The sequence below is a fragment of the Aotus nancymaae genome, unplaced genomic scaffold (genome assembly GCF_030222135.1).
Source record: "Aotus nancymaae isolate 86718 unplaced genomic scaffold, 86718_ANA_hifiasm-v0.15.2.pri h1tg000016l, whole genome shotgun sequence".
NCBI classification, from domain to species: Eukaryota; Metazoa; Chordata; class Mammalia; order Primates; family Aotidae; genus Aotus; species Aotus nancymaae.
In genome coordinates, this window is record NW_026988428.1 from 51851303 (window position 1) to 51878027 (window position 26725).

At 38.5% G+C, this 26725-nt stretch overlaps 1 protein-coding gene across 8 annotated transcripts in view; it reads right to left on the reverse strand.

The window, feature by feature from the left end:
• The window catches only part of MDM1 (Mdm1 nuclear protein), a 39011-nt gene extending 12642 nt beyond the window's left edge, over positions 1 to 26369 (reverse strand). Inside the window, exons 1-12 of one of the 8 annotated variants that reach the window (XM_012444947.3) lie at positions 26312 to 26369; positions 23906 to 24020; positions 19503 to 19870; positions 18292 to 18426; positions 15538 to 15705; positions 13995 to 14113; positions 13817 to 13916; positions 9045 to 9074; positions 8536 to 8711; positions 7408 to 7728; positions 6396 to 6508; positions 6192 to 6301 (exon numbers count right to left, since the gene is read on the reverse strand). In XM_012444947.3, coding sequence (XP_012300370.2) covers positions 6192 to 6301; positions 6396 to 6508; positions 7408 to 7728; positions 8536 to 8711; positions 9045 to 9074; positions 13817 to 13916; positions 13995 to 14059 — 915 coding nt within the window. In that variant the 5' untranslated portion in view covers positions 14060 to 14113; positions 15538 to 15705; positions 18292 to 18426; ... (1 more) ...; positions 23906 to 24020; positions 26312 to 26369. Of the gene's footprint in view, positions 1 to 6191; positions 6302 to 6395; positions 6509 to 7407; positions 7729 to 8535; positions 8712 to 9044; positions 9075 to 13816; positions 13917 to 13994; positions 14114 to 15537; positions 15706 to 18291; positions 18427 to 19502; positions 19871 to 20281; positions 20359 to 23905; positions 24021 to 25009; positions 25120 to 26311 lie in introns of those variants that run through there. The other 7 variants (XM_012444942.2, XM_012444941.2, XM_012444946.2 and 4 more) reach the window with 7 other exon arrangements.
• Between the last annotated feature and the right edge of the window lie 356 nt (positions 26370 to 26725).

The window sequence follows — 26725 nt, forward strand, 5'->3', positions numbered from 1 at the left end:
GCCTGGGTAACAAGAGCAAAACTCCGTCTCAAAAAAAAAAAAAAAAAAATCAGGCTGGCACACTGGCTCAGGCCTGTAAGCCTACCACTTTGGGAGGCCAAGAAGGGAGGACTGCTCAAGCGCAGGAGTTTCAGAACAGCATGGGCAACACAATGAGACTCCATCTCTATAAAAATTTTTTTTTTTAATTAGCTAGGCATGGTGGCACACATCTGTGGTCCCAGCTAGTCAGGTGCTAAAGTGGGAGGATTGCCTAAGCCCAGGAGGCTACAATGAGTCATGATCTCACCACTGCATTCCAGCCTGGGCAATAGAGCAAGACCTTGTCTCAAAAAGCAAAAAAATGGACCAGATGTGGTGGCTGTAACCTGAATTCCCAGCACCAGCACTTTGGGAGGCTGAGGCAGGTGGAAAACTTGAGGTCAGTAGTTCAACACCAGCCTGCTCAACACAAGGAAACCGCATCTCTACTAAAAATACAAAAATTTAGCCAGGTGTGGCAGCAGGCACCTGTAGTCCCAGCTATTTGGGAGGCTGAGGCATGAGAATTGTTTGAGCCTGAAAGGCAAAGGTTGCAGTGAGCCAAGATTGCACCATTATGCTCCAGCCTGAACAACAGAGCGAGACCCTGTCCTCCCCTCCCCGCCAAAAAAAAGTGAATATAAAATTAAATTAAATTTAAAAATAAATAAATAACATCCAAGATTCTTACTCAGCCTCCCTTTCCAATCTCACTTCCTGCTCTCTCCTCTTTCCTCTCCAGGCTCCAGCCACACTCGCTTTTCACTCTCTTAACTATCTCTGGGTTCCTGCCCTAGGCAAGAACATTTGCACTTGCTTGCTGGGTTTTTTTTTTGAGATGAAGTCTCGCTCTGCCACCCAGGCTGGAGTGCAGTGGCACAATCTGGGCTCACGGCACCCTCCGCCTCCCAGGTTCAAGCAATTCCTGTGCCTCAGCCTCCCAAGTAGCTGGGACTACAGGCATGTGCCACCACATTCAGCAAGTTTTTGTAATTTTGTAGATGTAGGATTTCACCGTGTTGGCCAGGCTGTTGTCGAATTCCTGACCTTAAGCGATCCCCCCGCCCTGGCCTTCCAAAGTGTTGAGATCACAGGCGTGAGCCACTGAGCCCAGCCTCTGTTCTTTCTAACTGGAAAACAATCTGCCCCACATCTCTGCACGGGCACCTTCCTCATCAGTCAGGTCTCAGCTAAAATGTAATCTCCTTAGAGATGCCTGTCCTGAATGGCCCAAACTAAAGCTGCCTTACCCATCCCTTAGAGGTCATCTGTAGTTTTATTTCATTAACAGTGCTTACTACTATGTGAAATTATTTTCTTAAAAAATGATTTGTCTATTCCTCCCAATGAAAATGTAAGCCTTATGAAGGCAGGGATTTTGTCTTGATTACCAACAAATCTCCAGATCCTAGAACAGTGCCTGGCACATAGTAAAAGCCTATTAAATATCAAATTGAATCAAAATACAACTCCCCTCCAAAGAGGCTCCTTGTCCAGAGTTCTCTTGCTCAGTGCATGGTACCTCCATCAATCTTGATGGGCAAGCCAGAAACTAAGCAAGCATCCCTGTCTCTCATCCCCCATTACCCAACCCAGCATCAAGCCTTATCATTCCTCCCCTTACACAATTGTGCAGTTTCATCCACTTCTATCTATTTCCACCCTCCTTCATCCAAGCTACCAACACCTCCTACGTGGACTACTGCAATGGCTTTTTAAGGGCATTCACAGTCTACTGTTGCCTCCTATGGCAGCCAAACAGATCTTGCAAAACATATATCCACCACAATTCCCATACTTAAAATATTTCAATGGCTTCCCACTGCTCTGGAGATAACGACAGAAATCCCAATGTTGCTGTTTTCCAGCCTCATGTTGCACCATGATCCCTGTCACACACTATATTGATCTTTGTTTCCTCAAACTCTACATTCTTTCTCTACACAAGATCTTGGCATAGCCTATGCGTCTTCTCCCATCCTTTTTTCCTAGTTAATGCTTCCTCTTCTCCTTTATCTTAGCTCAATTATGACTTTTTCAAAGAAGCATCACTGACTTCCAAAAAGGTTCCTGATCTCCATGATTAGGCCAATTCCTTCCAGAATAGCACTAAGTACTTTGATATTGAAATTCTTGTTAGTTTTAATTTCTTTTTTTTTGCTTTTTTGTTTTTTTGTTTTGGTGTAGTTAACATGTATCTCCCTTATCAGACTGCTGCAGGCTTCATAAGCTCACGTACCATGTCTGTTTCTATTCATTATCATTGTCATAGCATGTGGGTAAATCTGCTAATGAATGAAGTGAGCTAATGCACACTTGGGTTTTTAACATAATTTTAAGATTTGAAAATGCTTCTTGATGATCAAATCAATATGAGAATTCTACTCTAAAGTTTTGGGATATACTGATAATTTATTGGAAATTAAATGACCTACAAGTTTAATTTTATATATTATAATAATATAATTTCTTATAAATGCTTTTATAAGAGAATATAAGGGGAAAAACTGATGGTATATATCAAAGTTTAGCAACTCCTCTGCCTACCAGTAACCAAAGGGTAGACACTGGGAAATAACAAAATCTAGCTAGCTCCTGGTATAGTCCCTGGTAGTGCTGGTGGCAGAAAATTCACATTGAAGGATATCCAATCAAGTTGTCAATAATAAACCTTCATACATATATACATATGTATGTATGTATTTGTTTGTTTGGAGACAGTCTCGCTCTGTCTCCCAGGCTGGAGTGCAGTGGAGTGATTTCAGCTCACTCCAACCTCCGCCTCTCGGGTTGAAGCGATTCTTGTGCCTCAGCCTCCCAAGTGGCTGGGATTACAGGTATCTGCCATCATGCCCAGCTAATTTTTATAATTTTAGTAGGGACAAGGTTTCCCCATGTTGGCCAGGCTGGTCTTGAACTCCTGGCTTTATGTGATCCACCCACCTTGGCTTCCCAAAGTGCTGGGATTACAAGTGTGAGCTACTGCACCAGCCAGAAACTAAGCATTTTAGAGAAGTTGGTAAGTAAAATGTTACAAGTATATAGCACGCACAGTGAGACAGAGATTGGCATTAAAATTCTGAGGGATGATATTACTCTATTTATTCAATAAATTAATTCCATAGTAAGAGAAAATACTACATACAAATCCAGCTGCAAATATGGATTAGTCACTCATTTTGGCTTAATCAGCTGTGTGTATATAGCTGCCTAAACACTCACACCTTCCAGATGGCAGCCTGGATATTTCTCAGGAGGAGCAGAACAGTTCACTAAGATTTGATTCTCATGAGTCTTCTGACTGTATTCCTAATGTCACATTTCCTTTAATAAACCAACGTATACATAAGCAATGGGAAATAGTTTGGATATTCTGTCACTTCAATAACATTCATTCAACCTGTTACCTGCTGTGAGCTGGGCTCTGGTCTAAGCACTGGGGATTAAGAGGTAGAAGGTGCTCTGATCCCATCTCCCACCTGTTCCCAATCCCTGAAAACTCCTACTTTGTACTCAAATTCACAAACAGTCATCAGCAAAATTACCTATAGATTTTCAACCTCTTCTCTGAATGTTCTCTATTCTACTCCAACCACGTACACTTATGATTATATGTTAAGCCTTGTCATTACTAGTAACTACAACCTCTCCATAATCTCAATTTCTGACCACCATCTCCTAACTTTAAAACTATTCCCCATGGATGCCCCAATTCCAACAAGTCTTTTATTTTACCAAGACCATCCACCCACTGATCCTATCACCTCTGTACTGTTTTCAAGTCCCAGTGTCCTTCCTTAACCAACTCAACTTCAACAGCCAATCATTATAATCCCTTCTTCATATATACCTTAACTCCATTACCCTTTTTCTCACTTTGTCTTACTCTCATGACAAATTCAAAACCCTAGGTAAATCCAACTCTCTCTCTATCCTGCACCTCTGCAGCCCAACATTCCTGGAGAAAGCACACAATCCTTCCTAACTGGTCTTCCACCACCTTTGTGACCACCAACTTAAAATGGCCCCTTAACATTGGACTAAAATATTCCACATTCCCCTGGCCCACTCACTCTCCCACTCTGAGATGACTACTCTATGCTTTCACTTTCCTCGAATCTCCAACATCTTCTCTAGCCTTATTCTCAGCAAGGATCTTTCTTCACATGTCATGAAGAAGCAATCAGAAGAGGCTTTCCAAAAGCTGCCATCACATTTTCCTACATTCACCAGCAGGTCTCATGAATTATGTTTTCCCTCTTGTAACAATGAAGAAACAATCAGTGTCAAAAGCCAACCCTTCCACATCTCCACCAAGTCCTAAGCCCTTTCTCCTACTCAAGGGCATCTTTCCAACAACTTTCCCCACTCCTGCACCATCAACTTTTCTCTCTCCAAAATTATTTTTGTCAACATAGAAATGTGCTGTTATGTCTTCCATCTTGACCTCATTTCTCCCAACTACCCCTGCATTACTCTGCTTCCCTTCTTGGAAAAGAAACACTTCAAAGAATATTCTGTGGCAGCTGTCTCCAATTCTTGTGTTCTTTTTTCTATTAAACTCACTTGCACTTAGGCTTTTGTCCCTCCCTTCCACCAAAACTGCCCTTTATCAAGGTCACCAATGACCTCTGTGTTGCTAAATCCAATAAGCAATTGTCCTATTGTTGCTAAATCCAATAAGCAATTGACACCTCCTTTCTTGACTCTCCCTGCTTGACACCTCCAGGATACCAGTCTCCTGTTTGTAACCACTTCACGGGCTGCTCTCCTTCAATCTCTTTGCTTACTAGTCTTCAACTTCCCAATATCAAAAAACTGGGGCTCAGATCTGTCTGCAACTATTCTTCTCTGTCTATACCCACTCCCTTGATTTCCTCTAGTCTCAATACTTTAAATACCTGACCCACTTAAGTTATAAAGAACCTCAAATCTGTACCTATAGCCCAACTTCTCCTCTACACTCCAAACCTATATAGTCAATTCCCTATTCAACATGTCTACTTGTATGTCTAATAAGCTTCTCAAATTTAGTGTGTCCAGAATGGAATTCTTGATCTTCCCCAACATATTTTTTCCTCACACTGCCTTCCCCAGCTCAGTTAAATGGTAACTCCCTCCTTATTGCTAAGGCCAAAACTCGAGTCACCCTTGATTTTTCTCTTTCTCCCACCCCAGATCTTATTCATCAGCAAATCTTGTTGGCTGTATCCATGTGTATCCAAAATTGAACTTTATCATATGACCTTCACTGCCACCACCAAGGTCCAAACAACCATCCCAACTGTTTTTATGCCGCAGCTCTTGCTCTGCTACTATCTATTCTCAACACAGCAGCCAGAAAGACCTTAGAAAAAACTAAGTAAAATCATGTCACTCCTGTGCTTTTCCAATAGCTTCCCACTTCATACAGAAAAAAAAATTTTAAATCTTTGCTATGATTTACAAAGCCCTACACAATTTAGCACTCCATTATGTCTCTGAACTCATTATCCACATTACTCTCCCTCTCATTTTCTCTCTTCTCCAGCTATACTGACCTCCTAGCTGTTCCTCAAGGAAGCAAGTACTCTCTCACCTGAGGGATCTGCACTTGCTCTTCTCATCACCTAGACCTTCCCAGATCCGCATACAAGTCAATCCCTTACGTTTTCAGATCCTGCTTAAATACCACTCTCGCACTGAGGACTTCCCTAGCCACTTCCTGTTCACTTCAGCGGCTTTATTTTTCTCCTTAATACTAATCAATATCTAAAATACTACATATTTTATCTGGTTATATTGTTTATTGTCTCTCTCCACCACTAGAATGTAAGTTCAGTGACGGCCATGATCTTTGCCTGTTTGTTCTCTGCTATATCCCCAGCACTAAAACAATGCCTGGAACATAGCTGGAATACCACTGTCACACAGTAGATGCTCAATAAAAGTATGTTTTCTTCCTCTTCCTATTGAGTCACTACTGACAAAGTTGAAAGTGTATTAACAAAAATGCAATGCTTCTACCAGAAAAAAAGTCAAGCCTTTTGCCTTATTAAAAGCAGGTTAATAGTATCATCTCATCATATGATAACCACAATTCTCTAAAATCTTAACCCATCATTCATTTATTACATGTGTCTATGATAATAGTCCCAGATGAGATGCTTTTTTCCCCAAAATATATTTACCTTAGTAAATTCATTCTCTGAAGTTTCTAAACAATCCTGAGAGGTCATTCTTTTCCTCTGTTCTGGGGCTGGAGGCTTCATCTTAGATGGAGACACTAAAACAGCACCACCTGGAAAAATAAAGAAGATGACAGTTTCAATTACATTAAATTATCCTGTAGAAAAAGCAGGTTAAATAAGAACTGCATGATGTTTGCCGATTACCAACAGCAGGAGTAGTGAGATCATGATGAGTCCTCTGGATTCCACCAAGTTCTCTCAGCTTGGGAGTAGGAAGCCGGCCTCCTTTTTCTGAGGATACAGAAGAAGAATCCGACCTATAAATTGAAACAATCTATGAATCGATACAGCATTTCCTCCGGAACATATGATAAAAAAATACTTTGCCATCATTGTGCAATAATAAAGTATAAAACTTGTAAGAGGAGGCCATTTTGTTTCTGAAAAAATAACCACCAAATCCACAGGCAGTTAAAAGTGACTGAAATTTTCAATAATGAATAGAACAACTAAGCATAAGATCAAAAATAAAATTTGAACACTGAAAAAATACTATAAGCTATATCAATAGAATAAAAACAACCCACAAAGAAAAAAGTGACTGAATACTGGATGGGCGGAAAATCACTGCAAGTCAGAACGAACACAGCAGAGAATCCTTCCTTATATCAAGGCTCAAGTTCCATATTATTAGTTGTAACATCCATGAACAAATAAGTGATTTAGATTATAGACAAAAGGCACTATTATCAATGATAGAGAAGAGCCACTCCCCAAAGCAATGTACACATAATAGGAATTAGCTATTTTCAGAAATCACTTTTTACAAGATGTTACAAAACATTTTCTTTTTTGGTAGAATCATCTGATATTAAAGAACACCAGTTTATTTCTTTAAACATATTCATTCTTCCAGACACATTTGCAAATCTGGCACACCATAAATTACAGGACATAAATGAAAATAAACCTAACTACTTCCTCCCAAAGTACCCCAGAATTCAAGTATTCAATTACCAATCAGTGGTGACTTAAATACCTGAGTGAATCAGATTATTAACCATACAGCAGTGCCTACTTTGTGACACTGAAATAAAATCTGCACTTTATTAGTCATAAAATCAAAAGTGCAAACCAATATACTTAGTGACAAAACAAAATACATATCAACTAAGTAAATAACGCTTCTCTATACTGAGTAATTTAAAACTCTCACCCTTCTTTCATCCTGTCTGCCTTAGATTTCTCATGTACATCCAACTGCTCTTGCTCTCCTATATAAGCCTGCTTGCCCATTTTCCTGTCCTCTTCCTCCTCCTCCTCCTCCTTCTCCTCCTCTTTCTCCCTGGGCTGTTTCTGTCCGTCTTCTCTGGTGTTCTCTGCATCCCACGCCAGCCGCCTTCTAACAGGTATGGTGGGAGCTGACACGCCCAATTTCTCCATGGTATTTTTCTGGGGCTGTTCTTCCATGATATCTCTTTTTTCTTCTGGTTCTGTAGAAGGACATTTCTGCAAAGTCTTATGGCTTCTAGGGTCTCTGCATAACAAAGTAAGTTTTATTTTAAATGTAAATAGTTTGTACTTTTCTAGTCTACACCAATTTTACTGAGTCCATCATTTCCTTCTACTGTTTACAATATATGTATTCCATAGATACTGCCTTGTTCGGGTACTGAAGAAGGAAATATAATTCATTTTATAGTAAAATAAATGAAAGTTACAATCTGGAGTTTCCATTAAAATATTCCAAAATGTATTTATCTTCTTTTACTCCTACCTTCGCATATGTTTGTGTACATCTGCTGACACAAGTCATACCTAGCCCCTAAACTGGCATTTACACATATAAACTAGGACCCCCACGGTCTAAGTTCTTCAAATACCTTCTCTTACAAATAGTTAAATCATGTTCACTTTAAACCCAAAACAGCAGAGAGCTCTCCCATTAAATCAGGAGCAAAGTTCTGAATTAGCCACAAATCCATTAATGAATGATAATGGATATGTATTAATAGCTTATAGACTCTAAGTTTTTATTGTTGTTGTTGACTTTCTTTTTACCTTTTACATCTACCATATAGTCATCCCTTCTCTGCTACTAATTGTCAACAAAGAATATTATAAAACTCCAGCCTTCCAGATTTACATTATGTATTATTTATACACAAATAAAGCAAGTCTACATTGCTTTATTTTTCACAGGGAATAAAAATGAAATAAATGGCTGCCACATTTCCATTTGACTAGGAGACATATTTTGAGTAGTTGGGTCATTTTCCTACATCATTCTGTGATCTACATAAACTTCAACAAACTTTTTCACCATCCACAAAGAATATCTCACCCAGCAAGATCTAATGCTCTGATGTTGCTACTAACAGTTCCTTCTGAGCTTGTGGTTGAGGAGACATCCCAACAGCAGTTGCTATCAGACAGAATCTGATTCAGATGGTCCCGAGAAAAATGTGTCCCCTGAACTCGCTTCCTATAAAACTCAGCCTTTTCTCGGAGTTCTTTAACCTATGCAGGAGAGTTCAGAAATCACATAGTATTGTAAATGCTTCTTTACAAATAGCACCAAGTAGCATATCAAAGACATTGCACAAATATAGCCAGGGACCAAGGACAAAGGCAGGCAAAATTAGCCACATACAGTCACGAGACTTTGTGCATTTAAGCAAAAACTAAAACAATCAAGCTAAAGCATGATGCAGTTATTTTATTTCAGACCAGCAGGCAGGGAGAAATTCATAGCAGCTAAGAAAAATACTGACACCTACTTTTTATTACAACTGAAATTATACAAGTAATCTATGCATTATTACAGTTTTTAAAAACTCAAAAGCAACCAACCTCGGCATACCACATGGCATTTACAGAACCCTAGAGAAGGAATACAGAAACACACTTAATGATAAGTTAATGCCATACTGAATATTAATGGAAACCAATGAAAACACATTATTCTCCTTTCTAAGTATCTACCAAACTTGTCAATCAATATTTCTTAGTATTTTTAGTAATTAGTTCAGTAACCAAGATACCTTATTATTATCTTGAAAACCAGCCACATTCTTGCATGGCTGAGATGCTGCTGATGACAGGTAAATTAGGCAACCTAATTATTATTACTATTTCCCCACCTCTGGAAGAGTACTTACATGCCAGAAATCTCTAACCTAGCTTTATTTCATGGTTTTATATAGAGCTACTACTGCTACAGAAGCCCCCACTGACAGAGTTATGAGGCTTCCCTCTCCAAATTCCTCAATATTCCCTTGGAATCAGCAAAACTTCAACTTAAAAAAGTACTAAATATATAATTAAAAATAATAGCCCATAAGATCATAATTGCAGTATGTTCAACATAATGACAGGATAAAAAAAGCTCTGATGATTTATGAAGTAATATGAATTCTTTAATATGCAAGTAACATTTTCTTATGAAAAGGAGCTGTACCAATTTGTCTTTCACTTTATACATCATACTGCCACCTGCTGGCTTCTCCAAGTGCAATTCCACAAGGTAAAAAAATAATAAGTTGAAGTTTTACCCTTAAAATTCTGTTTAATATCTTTATTCATCCTCAAGAAACACTAATTTCTTCATCATCAAGATAGAAAATTTTTATTCTAGAATTGCTTCTCTTTCAGGGCAAAAAAAAGGGCAAATAATGAAATGGCAATGCAAAAGTAATTGTAGAAACATATTTTCAGCTCCTTAACAAGATACAATCGTGAGTGCAGAGAGATGAAAGTGTTACATCTCCAGGAAATTGGCCAAAGCAAAATACAGCACCTGTATCGCATAAGAAACCATATAATCCCAACAGAGTCCTACTCTAATGAACCATACCTGAAAAGATAATTTGAAATATTTTCTTCACTGCCAAAAAAAAAAAAATAAGCTATGTTCATTTATCATTTCTGTTAACTCCTATAACTTTAAAGAAAATTTCTAGCAGTGGTTTTGCATTTAACAGGTAGAAGTGCAGTACATGAATTAACTCTACTGAACTTCTAACCAGGGTATTCTGAATGCACAGGAACCTTGTTATAAAGTGCCTCGATATACTCTAGATGTTAATGCTAATAAATGCCCGCATATTTCAAATGTTTCATGGCCATTCCATCACCTACGTGCCTTAGCGTCACTTCCTCCTCTGTGTTCTCAAAGTTCTTTGTGCATATCTCCATTAATACACATTCAATTTTACTGGAATTAATTGCACATGTCCTCCTCCTCCAACAACCTAAGAACTCCTTGAGGTGAGGGAAAAATGTAGCATTTAAGCACTGAGTCCACAACCTGCCCTGAGTGTGGACTAAGTGGCTGAGTTAGACATGGCAGCCAAAGATAAGCAAGAAACTCCCTGCACTCAATGAGCTCACAGTCTGAGACAGGAGGTCAACCCATACATAAATTATCATAATATTGGTGGGACTCTATGCCATAATAAACAAATGAAATGTATACTGAAGAAGTGGTTCAAAAGGGGGACCAATCAGTCCTGCACTGTGCTGCGTAGAGTGGCAGGGCAGTGGAGGTGGAGGAGGCAGCAGAGACAGCTGCATCTATCCATGTGTGATGAATGAAAGAATGGATGAATACCCTCCATGTACACAGCCATCCAGTTTTATGTGACATCAACTTCATTTAGAAAGGAGGGGAAAAAGATACTCTATAAAAATTCTGTAGAACTTTGACTTACTCAGTTCTATTTGTTACTGACATTTAAAACTATGTGCTTTAAATTTACTATATCAAAAATCTTTATTAGTAATCTTAGTGCTAATACTATATTTTACAAATATGTAATTTTTCAATATCTATAACCCTAAACTAAGATGAAAAATTAGAAGGCTGACATTTCCCAAAATAATATGTTCTACTAAAAAGAGGGGGGGAACTAATCAATGGCATGATCTCAATGTTAAATAGAACAACCCCTACAGCCAATTACCAGAGCCACTAAAAAGAATAGAAAGAAAACCATTCCCAACTCAAAACAACATACACACACCTTTCTGGGTCAAGTAATGTCATCATATTATATTATATAATTGTAAGTAGAATGTTTCCTTTTCTTAATTTCTTTGTCCAAATTAAGAGTTCAACTAAATTATTTAAAATATATGCAGAAAATTCAAACTCAAGAAACTGGAGATAAAAACTCTTTTTACCCAAATTTCATCCTCCAAAAATGAGGAGTCACTTTATACCTAGTCTTTACGATGTCTGTCAAATTACAGGACATCTCTCAAATGCAGGACTTTATCTTGAAACACAGTCCTATTTGTGGAAGGCATATTAGAATAAAATCACCTCAACCAATGGATGATGAAAAGATTACTTGACAATTAAGAAAAAAAGAAGGTTAACATAGATTAAGTAGTTATTCTTAGGATAGAAACCTAAAAAATTGTAATTGCTGACTATTATTAAGAAACAATCCCTTACGTGAGTACTTTAAAAAGCAATGGTCATGTGGTTATTATAATAAAGAAGACAAATGAACAACCACTGGGCAAATAAAACCAACCACCCTGATGCTATATGAGAGGTACTTGGGACTTAGCATAAAATTTCCAGTGACTAGACTCTAAACAAATTCAAAAAATACATCTCAAACATAGAAAGAAATGAAGATGACATATGGACTCAAAAACTAATGTGACTCAAAAATGAGTTAATATTCCAACAACCAAGTCACTTACATCTGAGTGCATTTGAAGAGTGTGAATATGCTCCTTCCTGAAATATTAGGAGTGGGAAAATGAAGTAGTACTGTACATTATACTTAGGAACCTCATAATCCGCTGCCTATAGTAAATGACTTCCAAGAGACATAAGTAAAACATGGCCCATATTAAATGTCTATAAGCTGGTCAACTAAAACTGTTATCATCATCCATGATCATTGACGTCTTAGCTAAAAATTCTTACTCTTTTCCAACTTTAATTTACTTTTTGAATTATTTTTCCCAAAGAAATTAAGGCAAACTATACAACTAATTAAAATATTTAAAACCACCAATATAGTATTTAATAAGCAAAAAAAGCAACATTACTAAGATATTGTAATAGGAAACCTTGAAAAGTCTATCTTAAATTGACAACAATGTTCTCTTCCATCAAGGCAGGATAAGAAATCTCATCTTACTATGACTTCAGTTTTAACAATCTTCTCAGTCCATTTGATGTTTACGTCTGAGGCCTAAACTCATCTTAGCTTAAAGAAATCTCAGAAAAAACACAGTCTTCCAAAACAAGGAGTCTCTCATAACCTCAACGGAATGTCATGCCTAAACACAACAGGCAGCGGCTGACACCGATTTGCCGGCCACACACTGTTCTGCTTCTTTCCTGCTTTTCCTCACTCCCACTATTAGACTCCTCAGTCAGGAGATCTTTGCCAAGATGTGGGATGGTCACCAACTGCTCAAGAGTTTAGCTGACTCACTGCCTTTCTCCAATCATGGCTGCTTTCAATGCTCATAGTTTTAACTTGATTTCACTAAGGTGAATATATGAACATTGCCCCAGATAATATCTGCAACAGCTTTGAACGTTGTCTTACTTTGCCTGTGCTGTCTTTGAGCCATGCTCAAATAGAGAAGTAAAAAGCAAAAGAGTGGCCAAAGTGGAAGGAATTAAGTGACCTCCTGAAACAATATGCAGAGCATGGCAGTTGCCAGGACATATGTCTGGGTGCTGCAGCTCAAAGAACCAGCAGCTCAGAGCACTAGCCCCTTCCCCCAGAGACTGATTACCTATAATTGTGGGCCACGGTTTTAAGTACTGAGCTAAATAAAAGACTCATTCCCCATCCAAATTATCCTTCTGTTTACAATGAGAGGGGGAAGTGGGATGTTTACTAATGCCTAATCTAAACAGAAACATTTTCATTTAGCTTGTTCTCACAGAATAACTGTCAAGATATGATTTAAAAGATGCTAATTACACAATAACAAAAATGTTCCATTGTCTATCCTTTGAGTATAAGAAGCTAGTACTAAAGTAGCACTTACCAACTCTAGAATTACCCTTCCCCTCAAACCTACCTTCAGATCCCCAGTTTCACCCATATGTTAGAGTACCCCAACACTGTAGCTCAAACCTCTAACAGCACAGGCTGCACCTTTCTTTTGCCTACAAACTGTAACAGTACACATTGACAATGGGCATCCCTATCAGACAAATTATTTAATCTTGAAAATTAATTTTCAGTTGAGAAAGTGGAGGTCTGGAGATTATGAAATAATCAAATCTATAATGATACAATTCTATAAATTGAGTCTATTAACACAATCAAATGTTTGACAGTAAAAAGCACTAACTTAAAAGACTTCAATACATATTAATTTCTGAAGAGCCAGTGCCATTAAAAAAACACACACTGATAATTTACATCCTAATACATAAGTTTCTGATACTTTTAGTGCTATTACTGAATCATACTTCTTTAAATTGTGGTCTCTGTTACCAAATGGAACTCATTATGAAATTAAAGTGTTAATAGAACTCACTGTGAAATTAAAGTGTTAATAGAACTCACTGTGAAATTAAAGTGTTAATAGAGGCTGGAAGAACATGAGGGCTTACCGAGCTCATGTACACTCACCTGATTTGGCATGCTTCCCTTCACACGTGTCCAAGCCCCAGCTTTATATAAATACTGAGCTGGGCTGAGAAATTTTGCTCTATATTCAGAATTCACCTTCCTAATAGAAATGAAATGAAAGTAAATATTTCACCACTTTGATCACTGAAATACCATATTTTCCTATTAAAATACATACCCGAGCCTTTGATGTTTCCAAGGAGTAAGCTTCTTTTTAGGCTGGTGTAAGTCTTTCAATTCCATCTCTGCTTCCAATTTTAAAGGATCGTCTATTTTATTACTCTGAAATGGAAATAACTTAAGCTTTTTATGCTTAAAATGTTACACATTAAAGTGAAAACATGGATGTTATAAAGTTAGACTTGAATATTTAATTACATTTCTATTTTTAGAAGCTTAGATACTAAGAAAACAAAAATCATAAGAAATCAACAAACAAGTTTTGAAATTTTTAGTATATTTGGTTATTTTCGAAGCTTCGCTCAGGATATAGTTTCATTTCTAACAATGAAGATTTCAGATCTTTGGCTAAGGAAGAAAATTTTTAAGTTAACAAATACATATCTAAATAATGTTAGCACATACTGAACTTGATATTCTAAATTTATAATTGCGTTACAGTAATTAAACATAGGATCCTGATGAATTAGTTACCAGATCGCCTTACTGAATGACAATTCTTTTTTTCCACAATAATATCATAGGCCCAACATGTGTGTGTGTGTGTGTGTGTGTGTGTGTGTGTGTGTACAAATCATTTAACTTTCAGTCATATTTACCTGTAATTAGATACTTTCTATTTTTAGGACCTATAACACATCAGGTATCAACATTCCAGGAGATTCAAAAATAGTATTTATACCCCATTTACCTGTAATTTATAATCATTTTAGCCTGTTTCTGCAACTTAAGAGGCTATAATTTCACACAAAAGCAGTTGTTTCTATATTCTGAGGTAAATCATATGAATTACACTGGTTATAATTTGGCATGCTAAAGCTCTGATTTAAAATACACATGATGGCTGGCTGGGCATGGTAGCTCATGCCTATAATCCCAGCACTTTGGGAGGCCAAGGTGGGCAGATCACCTGAGGCTAAGAGTTCGAGACCAGCCTGGCCAACACAGTGAAACCCCATCTCTACTAAAAATTCAAAAATTAGCTGGACATGGTGGCATGCACCTGTAGTCTCAGCTACTCAGTAGGCTGAGGCAGGAGAATTGCCTGAACCCGGAAGGCAGAGGTTGTAGTGAGCCAAGATTGCACCACTGCACTCCAACCTGGGTGACAGAGTGAGACTCTGTCTTGAAAAAAATAAAATAAAATACATGTGAGTATATATGTGTTTAATTTCCATAACCTAAAATAAGTATTTCTATCACTACTGTTACCCCTGGAGATTACTGTAAATCCAGTCATTTGATATTAAACACAGTAGACTTACCTGCTATATTGTTAAGTACTCATCATGCTGTCTCATTTTTATTTATGCCTGTCTCTCCACTAGCCAAGAGCTGCTTGGGGCTGTGTTTGCCAGCCTTGTATTCTCATTACCAACCCATGTCTGCTCCTAGTAGCTGGTTCAATGAACATTTGATGAACAAATGAATTAATGAACTAGTGAAAACCAAAAACTTCCAAGTGGTAGTAAGTAAAAGAAAATGTGGAGAATCTAAAATAATGGGGATTTTGTATGGTAAGATTAAAAGTTGATGAATACCTTCTTTTCAGGAGATACTGTTTCAAAATTTCTGTTTTCTCTCAAATCACTTCTTAATTTTGGTTCTTTCACTGGAGATAAACCTTTGAAATTTCTTTTGTATTCAGTTTCATGGATGATTGAGCTACTTTTGAATGGTAGAACAAACTGGCTTTTATTGTGGAAAACCTTAAAACAAAAATTAGTTTAGTTTAGTTTTGTTCATTAAATACACAGAACTTTGGTCTTCAATTACTTAATGAAACATACACAAAGTTGAATTACAGGACAAAAAAATAGCAAAATCATAAATGATTATAATTTCATTTTACATATATTATTAACATCCAGAGGTCAACTTCATATACTCATTACTATGTTCTGAATAATAGCTTTGTAATTAAAATACAGCTTATAACCAAAAATATTGGCATATTTTAATGTGACATAGACATTAGCTTTAAGGCAACTCTGTTGTCAGTTCTATAGGTTTTTTTCTTTCTCCCTGACATAATATTTTTCTTCCTGCCTTAATAGAAAATTCTTGACATTTTTGAGTACTCAATATGTTCAATATTTAACTTTTCTTCCCTTGGCTTATTTTCAGCGTATTTTATTAAGGCAAAAAAAAAATGTCCTGAGCAAATACTACATTTCTATTGTTAAATGTTTCCTTTTACCCTTACTATTTCACAATATGGTTTCTATTTCACGACATGTTACCACTGATTACAAGGAAAGCAAATGGAAAAGATAAGGAACTCAAACAAGTTATATTACTGCTTTGTAATGCTGAACAGTACAATCTTCATACAGATCAGATCTAAAACAGTATATCTTTTTTTAGTACAGTATAACCTCAAGAACTTTCCTGTCAAAAACTGTTCTGACTCCTTTACATATTAATATAAGACATCCTTTCAGAAAGCAGGTGTCTAATAGAAATGAACAACCTTTTTAGAGGTTTCCTATCAACAAGCATTGAAAGCTGTCTCAAAGCTCTTCAATCCATAGACCCTGAAATCGATATGCTTTGAACAATGAGCATTTGCTTCTTATTCTTTAAAAATTTTGTGAAACACTTATTAAAGAAGGCAGTAAAACTGCTAGTGAATATACTGCTAGAGATTATAAAAGTAACATTTCTACACAACACTTTCACTGACATTAAAAGTCCTATTTGTTGATGATAAGGCTTTGATTTGAATCAGCTCTAGCTTAAAGGTCAAATATTCTATAAAAAACTGAATAATTACAAGTTTCAGGTTGTAAGTAATGTTTTAGGTACACTTAATCTTCAAGAAAACCTGTAGCAAGTAAAATAAGTACTGATCCTATATACTAGGTTAATAAAGGGTACTTACCACTTTGTTACTTCGTAGGATTTTAAAATGTTATATAAATTTCAAAGGTATTTTAAAAATTGAATAATGGCCGGGCGCGGCAGCTCACACCTGTGAGCCCAGCACTTTGGGAGCCCGAGGCGGGCAGATCACGAGGTCAGGAGTTTGAGACCAGCCTGGCCAATGTGGTGAAACCCCATCCTGTGAGCCCAGCACTTTGGGAGCCCGAGGCGGGCAGATCACGAGGTCAGGAGTTTGAGACCAGCCTGGCCAATGTGGTGAAACCCCATCTCTACTAAAAATACAAAAATTAGCAGGGTCTGGTGGCACGCGCCTGTAGTCTCAGCTACTTGGGAGGCTGAGGCAGAAGAATCACTTGAACCCAGAAGGCAGAATTTGCAGGGAACCAAGATCACGCCACTGCACTCCAGCCTGGGCAACAGGATAAAACTCTGTCTCAAAAAAAAAAAAAAAAAACAACTGAATAATAATTAAGCCCAAGGCTGCCACAATTTTTAGGTTTTTTTAATCTTAATGTAAGATGACTAGATGTTATTGTCTTGCTGTATCTAATTATCCTGTCAGTCCTTAAGGGTGTATATAATATACAAGTGAATGTTGACATACAGAAGAAAATGAATGTGAGGGTATGTGAAAGTGTGTGTATTTATAAAGAAAATCACAAAGACCAGATGAAAAAAAGACTAAGCCATTATAGGTCTCTGGGGATATTCTGAGTGGAGGTATTTCCTGTCTATGCCTAGAAGTACTATAAAGAACATAAATGAGAGTTAAAAGTCTATGAACTGCCTAAAGGATGAAGGTAGTAAAACAACAGACTATTTATTAGTAGTGGTATCTCAATACTAAAATAGTGCAAAAGTATAACGAAATCTAATATCGTATCGTTACAGCTTTTGAATTTTACAAATATAGTTATACTGACAATGCCTATTACTATTCATCTGATACAAGGACAAAATTCCATATCTTGCATTACTGTCAACGTATTTTATATTTATTAAAATAATTATTCAAAGCAGTTATGCCTTTCTTAGAATACAGGAAACATGCAATATATTAGTCAACAACATACAACATTTTAGAATAAAATCAATTTAATGATTTTTTAATAAGTAAAAAAATCTTATAGCATGCAAAAACTTACCAGTTCCCCAAGTTTTCATTACCCTGTCTCATATTTAGTATATGTGATGCATCTGGCAACAATGATCATCAGTAGCCTAGGACAGTATAATATTACTACTATAAATCGTAAGTAACAGATGATTTTAGTAAAACTCTCATTTTTGGCTTTCTAGAACCTACCTCCAGGCTACTTAAGTACCCAATTTCTTTCAACTCCTAATTCTATGTAAATCTACATTACTAGATAATGGTACTCAGAAATGTATTACATCCATTAAACTACCTGATTGGCTGCAAAAGCTGGAGCAGTTTCTTTAGAAGTCTTCCAAACAAACTGCCTTTGATATTCAGAATTTCTCAAGGCATTATTTGAAGGAACAACAGTCAATCCAGCTTTCTTACGTAGAAGTCTATCCAACTGTTCAAAAAAAAAAAAATCCACTCAAAGACATTAAAAATTTCTATTCAAACTTTTTAAAAATTGTAGTAAAAAATGCATAACATGAAATCTGCCCTCTTAACAAAATGTTAAGTCTACATTACAAAATTGTTAACTACATGTGCATTGTGGTACAGCAAACTTTTTTCAACTTATAAATAGTATCTTTTTTCAAGCGTCAAACCATTTAAAATTCCTTTCAATCAAAGAACTATTATGCATCCCAAGAAAAATATAATACCTCTCAGTCCTTTCCTACTAATTATTCATCATTAAATCTATTATCAAAAAGTCCCAGCACCTTGCCTCATCTGCACACTGCTTCTGTGAACCCCTTTTTTTGTCCACCAGACTCACACATCACCTTCCTTGTTCCCTTTCACCCCCACCTTTTTCAACAAGCTACAGATTCTTCTCCAACAGTCTGAAACACCTCTTCAGGGTCCCAGTCAGTGGTGGACATGAACCAGAGAAGAAGCAGTGGAACAGAACCGAGAAAGAAATGTGGAAGGCAGTGAGATCCCCACGCAAGTTCCTGCAGCCTCTGCTTATGTGCTCACAGGGACCTACTGCAGGCCAGCTGTGACACAAGAGAGCAGAAATGCAAGATCTCTGAGAGACAGCCAGAGTCTCCTTCCTTTTGCATTTCATCAATTGAGTTTCTGTTTGTCTTCTTGTACATGATAAGAAACTGAAAAGGGACTAGGTAGAAGTCAGATGATCACCTTGCCAGAAGTAAGGGCCTACTCCCCTTCTCTGTCTCAATTTGATCTCTCCCTTAGGACTCAGGTGAAAATATATGATGAATAAAATCCAGAGGCAGGAGGTCCATCCAATGAAGGGATGTCATAGTATAACTAGTACAAAATAGCAAGTAGTGATAATAGAACTAATTCACAGTAACTAAAGTCAACAGCCTCTTATCAACTATTCTTAGACATTAGACAAGAAAACAATGGAAAATTCTGAAACACAAAACGTAATATTACTGAAATGAGGATGACACCAACAAAGAATTCTATGCTTTTCAAAAGAAATGCAGTGAATATGCCTACCCTATTATCTACATTTTCCGAAAGAACCTTGACAGACTGTTCCAGTTCCACATTTTCATTAACTGGTTTATGATTTGCTATACCCTCATTATTTTCCACAACATCAGAAGCGCCTTCAGCTCTGGAGTCTGCAGAGTGAGATCTGGTTCTTTTGGGAACCCTGGAAGCTTCTAGTGAGTGAACTCTGTCTTGAGTAACATCCTTTTGTTCTGCTTCTTGTGATTTTGGTGTTTCCGGGGCTTCTGGTTCTGGTGATACAACCACAATGCTCTCTGAGTTAGCTCCATTCCACTCAAGAGATTTTGAAATCTGTGGGTCATGGTAAGGAACTCTTCTTTTTGAAATAAAACTTGGCTCTTTCACGATCCCTGCAAAACACAGTATATAAAAATAGCAGTTACCAAAACAAAAAGTTACAAAGATAACTTTTAGGAACACTTATGAAGGAGAAATGAAATTTAAAATTTAGTTCAGATATATTTATCTATATATCCACACAATATCCTTCAGATTATAAGATTTTTAAAGTTCGGTTTTCCAACATAAAATATTTAATTTTGCTTTTAAAAGTATTAAAAATCTAACCATAACAAAAAATTAAAAATCAGGGGGTCACAATGTTCCAGTTATCCTAACAAAAGTCACTAGAATTGCCACATGATAGACCTGGCAAGCCAGGCAGTACATGTTGCCTCCGTTTCTAATTACTTTCCTGTGCTACTTAACGGAACAATGGGCCCTGGTACTGTCAAAATTTGGAACTTTTCACAAAGCTGCTCTTATGTGGAGCAGACCAAGATGAGAAGGGATGAGATGTCACTATGCTGGATCTTAGTTCTACATCTGCCTGGATTTCCTGAGAATTAAAAAAGAATAAGCCCTTTTAACAAGAGCTAAGATACAATTTCTCTATATTTCTGTCTGAAAAGCAAATGTTCAAAAACTTAACTTTCTATGGAGGTAAGAGGAGCTCTGCAGAATGACAGCCACTGAGAGACTGCCCTAGTTTAGGGCCATTCTTTAAGAATGTTGCAGGGTGGAGAAGGAAGATTAAGACCAGAACGGAAAGAAAGGGAAGGTGGAAAGAAAACTGGGCACAAAGTAAAACCCAGGGCTCCTTAGCCTCCGATGTAGATGTGTTGGCCCTGGCACCCAGGGTCCTTACCCTTTTAAAAGGCTTCCCGAGACCGGAGGCCTTCACACTGGGTGGATATCTGTTTGGAGGCATACAAAGATGTTTCAGGGAGGGTAAACAGAAGGGGGCAGCTTAAGGGAATCATTTTCCAGATCCTCAACTCCATATGTGCTCTCTCGCCTGATGCTGATCTATCTGCCTGAGAGCTGCATCTGCCATCTGCAGTTCCATCTCCCACTGCCCCTTTCATAATCTCCCTTTTCGCACTTTACAAAAGAAAGACACACCTCTTAACCAGCTGGAAACTTACTCCAGTGCACCCCGCAAAGGTAGAACAAAATCTCAGGGGTAGGGAGCCAAACAAAGGGACAATTCAAGAAAGCTTATCACTGAGGGAGAACATTTGACAGCAAAGCAAAGCAGGTAGATATTAGGAATAAAAAAGGAATAGCACCTTATTTCATATGGCTCCAAGAATTTTCCATCTACCTTCTTAGTATTAAAATTCAGGTATGAGAGGGATGTCATGTGAAATGTATATAATGCATATTAATACATTTACCTTAATTAAAGATAAACAGACTTTTTCCTCACAGAAAATAATTCTAATTTGGCCAGTTACTTTCCAATGGATACTGACTTTACCAACTGTATGATAAATGGAATGGGCTAAATTGGCAGTTCCAAAGTTTTTACAAAATATATGTAAAACATATAAGCACTATGAATATACCAGAAATTATATCATTCAAAACTATTCATAAAAATTTATTATAAAAAATAGCAATTTAGAAATGTGTGATGGGGGCACAATGTTTTTCTAAATTTTTCTAGGAAGTATAAAAGCAAAAAAGCTTGAAGATCACCAATTAGACTTCTCTCTGCTTTAACACAGAGGCAGGTTTTTCACAGAAGAGCAAAATGAAAGAGATGTTGTCTCTCAGCACAAGCAAATCCCCAGGGTAAAAATATACTACTCTAAAAGAAGGTACAGCCAGTCCTGGGTAATACCGCTGTTTTTTTGCTAACCTCCCACCTCCCGTTCTGAGCAACATGGAGTTCTTGCTCGGTCCCTCCCCCGACCTAAAATTCCCCACTAACGTTCCTTCTCTAATTCATTCCTTCCTTCATTACATACCATGCTCTAAGGTGGCTTTGCTCCTATGGTCTCATTTCATCACCTTCCCCTCAAATGCAGCTGATCTAAACTGAAATGTTATTGGACAACTATGCAGTTTAACGAATTTTCCAGTGTCATAATTGCCCTGCAGGCTCTCAGCAGGGTGGGATATCTATGCTTAAACAGAGATTTATTTGGATTCTTAATCTAATGGAGGCTCAACTATGTGGCATTTCTGGTCATTTGTAAAAAGAGGATTATGAGTAGAGGGATTTTCCTAGCACCCTCCTGGAGAAGCAGGGATACCCAGTCTCTGAAGTTTGGCTCTGGGTCAGATCACGATGCTTCAGAGAAACCCTAAAAGAGACATCCACTCTTGCTCACTCTTCCCTTTATTCTCCAAACCTAATCCTGAAAATACCTCTGCATCTTCCTAACTTCTCAGGCTTGGTACACTACCCATAAGTCTTCTCCTGGCTTCAAACATCTAACATTTATGTGACTTACCTGCCTGCTTGCACACATCACATGTAGGACACTAAGCACTGATCCATGTACATGAAGCAGGCCCTTAATATGCAACATTTCATTTAACCCTCCTAGCAATCCTATGCAACAGGATTGCTTCCTAAAATCTCACTTGGTGAAATCAGCTCAATTAGCCCCACATCACACAGCTATCGTGGATTCAAATTTAGGCTTATTCATTCATTCAAAAATTAGTTTCAAGAAGCAATAAATTATTCGAAGCCTTATGTTAGGTACTGGGTAAGAACAAGGTGGTGAATAAGCTCTAATATGCTAGTAAGGAGGAATTAAACAAGCAGGTACGATGAAATCAGTCTGTCTCCTTTCTCTTCTATAGGCCTCTAGGAAACCCTGGCCCAGGACTCTGACTTCTCTGGGATACAGGGAGGAGGCATGTGTGATAACAAGAATATGACCTCTGAAATAATCTGTTTAGCACAAAACAGACTTGATTTCAAATCACTGTTCTGCCAATTACTAGCTGAAAAGCTGGGGAAAGCAATCTAATCTTCCTAAGCTTTTATTCCTCAAGACCTTGGGAGCACTCTTCCCCAGCCTTGTCCCTTCAGCTTTCAGGTCACAGCTCAAATATCACTTCCTCAAAAAGAGCCTTTCCAAACCATCTAATCTAAAGTGTTTTCCCTCCAATCCACGCCTCCCCTATGTTACCTATCACACTTCCCTACAATTTTATATAAAACCCTGAAATTCCCTTATTTATTGGGTGACTCGCTAACTGTTTCTCTTCACAGTTAAGGGACTTTGTTTCAGGGTTATATCCCTAGTGTTCCCAGACCAAACTGAGGTTCAGCCTGCTATTTCTTTTGGCCAATAACAAGATGCAGAGGAACTAGGGAGGAAAAGAGTTTTTATTTCAATAACGGGTTACAGTGAGAAGGCCTGAAAATTATCGCCACACAAACCCAAAATTATAAGGTTTTTCAGAGCTTATATACCTTAAGTGTTCATTCATCTAAAGACATAAGTGATTATCTTCTTTTAATCTATAACTAAAGTCTGAGTCCTGAAGACCTTTTTCTGGAGCCTCAGTAAATTTACTTAATCTAAGTGGGTCTAGGTGCTGGGGGATTACCCTTATCTTGTCTCCTGCTAAATCACAGAGGTTTGGGGAGTTCTTTCAGGTCTCCAATAAACTTGTCTGTGGAGGCCTCAGGAGTTTCTTCAGACCCCCAGTAAAATTTGTTTAATCCTAAAAGAGTCCTGTTAAGAATTCCTTATTTTTGTCATGCTTTACAGCCCAGGAAAGGCACAGGCAAAACTCTTGATGGACTTTTGTTACATCCCAGCCTTTGTGTAAGGGCACTGGCTTTTTTTAGCTTTTAATATTTAACTTAACCACTCAGTCAGTACTGAAAGTTATGATGGAGGCCTGCATTAGTGAAACCTGGCCTGCCCCACTAGCAGCTGGGAATAGTCTTAGCTCATAGTAAACCTTCAATAAATATTTGATTAATAAATGAATAAATCAACCAGGAACTGAACTTTTAATAAATCATTTGGTAAACTTAGCCCAAGGTTCAATTAGCCCAAGTTATAACGGCTTAGCCCAAGTTATAAACTTAGCCCAAGTCAGAAGGGGTATTAGCTTGCTCAACTTACCTAATTGATCCGATCTAAGTCCAGCCCACGGGTACTTTCGCCCCACGGAGGAATTACAAGATTCTGACAAATAAGACTTTTTCCACAGGAAATTCCTCTGGTATTCACTCAGCCCCTGTAATGCAAAGTACACTTTAAATATAGTGCAATTAAGGAATGATGTTTTAAAGCAGACGTTAGTAAAAAAAATAATTTCTGAACCTCCCAAGAGAGACTTCAGACTGAAAATTAAACACAGACGAGCTCCTTAACAAGAGTTAATATTTATCCAGCCCTATGCTAAGCAGTTCACACGTGTTATATCCTTTAATCCTCAACGCCACTTGAGGTGGATGCTAGCAGGAATCCCAGGCTCAGAGGTTACCCTTTCACTTATTATGATTCCAAAGCATGAGTTCTTGTCGGATAACTAGTGACAATCTAAATTTTCATCATTCTAGATTTATCCCAAGTGTTCACCGAATACACAATATTATGTATTATGCCTCGGATCTTTTGCTATTTGGTAAATCAACAAAAGACAAACTTCCCTTCCATTCTTATATACAAGCCTTTAAGATAAATGAAGAGTCAGGAGTTGTGGGACGCTGTGGCCACCTGCTAAGTTGCAGGGTGCTAGTCCCTCACAGCTACCAGCTACCTGGAACTTTCAACATCCGCTAGGACAAAATGCACGATGAAAAATGTGTATTTCTTTATACCCCGTCTTTACTAAGAATCCATTTCTCAAGCCTTTAAAAGCCACATACACTAAAGTTTTAAAAGTAATGGGGGTTAAGTGCTAAACCCAATCTGAAGTCGCCTTTAGTGCTCTTTGCAAAGTGACCTCCTCCCATCTCCACTCCTCTTGAGTCCCCCTAAGTAAATCTATCTCGCACCATCTGACTCTTCCGCACACGGCAACTTGGAAATGTGAGTGAGCGGTGAGGGAGCTAGGTAAGACGCGGGGGGCAGATTCTGGGGCCCCGCAGGCAGGCCCCGGGGCTGGCAGCTTCAGCCTGGCCGAGGACTGCGGTGCAGAAAAGCAGAGTGACCTCGGCGCTCCGTACCAACCCCGCCGCGGCTCCTCCCAGCCACATTCCGGCCCGGGAACCCCAGCCTCACCTTGAAGCGCACCGGCATGTCGCCCGGCGCCGGAGCCCCAGCCACTCGGACAGTTAACGGGACAAAAAGCTCCGAAGGGGCGGGGCGATAACAGTCGGTTCCCTAGCAAAGCCACGGCCCGGCGTCCCCGACTACGCGCCGGCGCACTCCGCGCTTCCCGCCTAGAGCCCTGTCGCTCTGTTTTCCCCCGCCCATTTTGGAGCCTAAGGGCCAATAGAGACTCGCAGAGTGCCTCACCGCCATTAGGATTTGACCAATGAGTACCCGAAAGGGAGCCGCCCACCTCCCGTGTCAAATCCTGGGGGCTGATAGAGATGGCGGGCGGAAGGATTCCTAATAAGGCTCCCGGAACCCGACTGGGCGGGACCCCGGTAGTGCCGCCCTGGGTTGGGTCGACTGGTCCCTGGTTCGCGGGCTCCTGCGCAGCAATGCATCTGCGTGCTGGTGGAATTCGCCAGCCGCCAGCCTCGCCGGCCCAGGTTTGATGCTTGACAGCATCAAACGTGAAAGTGTGTTCTTAATTCTAAAATCTATGATAGAACCGAACGCTTCTTTTTCTGCCAGGAAAGTGCTCAGATGTATTCTGCTGAATATCGGTTCATACAGCCGACAGCCGCATTACAGTTTATTGTCACATCAAAAGGGGAAGGCCAAAAATAAATATAGCTTAGGCAGAATTTTTGAAACTTCATTGAAACTCGAAAGACAAAGTGCTGTCTCTTCCTCCAGTGATGTTCTTCCTCCCTCAATCTCTACCCTCCCCAAAATGATGTACATACAGCGCTTAGATGAGGAAACGTTTATTAAAGATGCTTGTGAGACTCAACTTCAAACCTTTAGCCTTGTCTCTCCTCTCACCTGTTTTTTAAAAACAAAACTTTGTCTGATTTTAATAGACTATTGCCATCATCGTCGATAAATATTTCTTGACAGAACACTGCTGATTCTGAGAATTGGGAAAGAAATAAACTGTCCAGATAGTTCTCTAATATACTTGGGAAGGACGTACATATATTTATTCAATAATGGTGTAATGAAATGTGTCAAATGAAAGGTGTCAATGATAAGGCCTACAGGAACTGGGAGCAGGGAGTCATTTCTGAGGGCAGAAAATGCCTCAGGAGGAAATATTCAGACTGAAAGGACTGCAATAAATAAAAAGTGGGATGATGAAAGGGCAGATATCTGAATGGAATGCTGCCAGTCTTCTTCCAGGAACAACAAATGACTGCCTTTTACATTTGTCATGTGTTGACTGAATAAAAGTATACCTCTCTTAAACTTTCAAATATCAACACCAACCCTTGCTGCTTCCCGGTAAGCATTTTCCGCAAAAGCTGTCTTCCCGAATCCTGATTGATGTCTCTGTTCTTCATCATCACTGAGATACTTAAAAATTCATTTGAAGAAGCCACCTGATATCTGGAACAAAGAGCATATTAAATTAGTCCTGATGCAGCCATGCATCCAGGGGGCCCTTGATTAATGTTAATTGGTGATGACAGCATCTCTGGTCGTGTAAATTAAGAATGGCACAAACAAGACACAGTGGAACATAAAACAAAAGTCATCTGCAGGAAGGCAGCCCATCTTACAGGGTAAGAAAAGCACAACTCTGGTTGTGCACACTGCTTTGTTACCACAAAATGCTAAGTTGAAATCAGCAAAAGCAAATGTGTAGAATGTAGCCTGTCTGCTAAACAAGGGCAATGATCA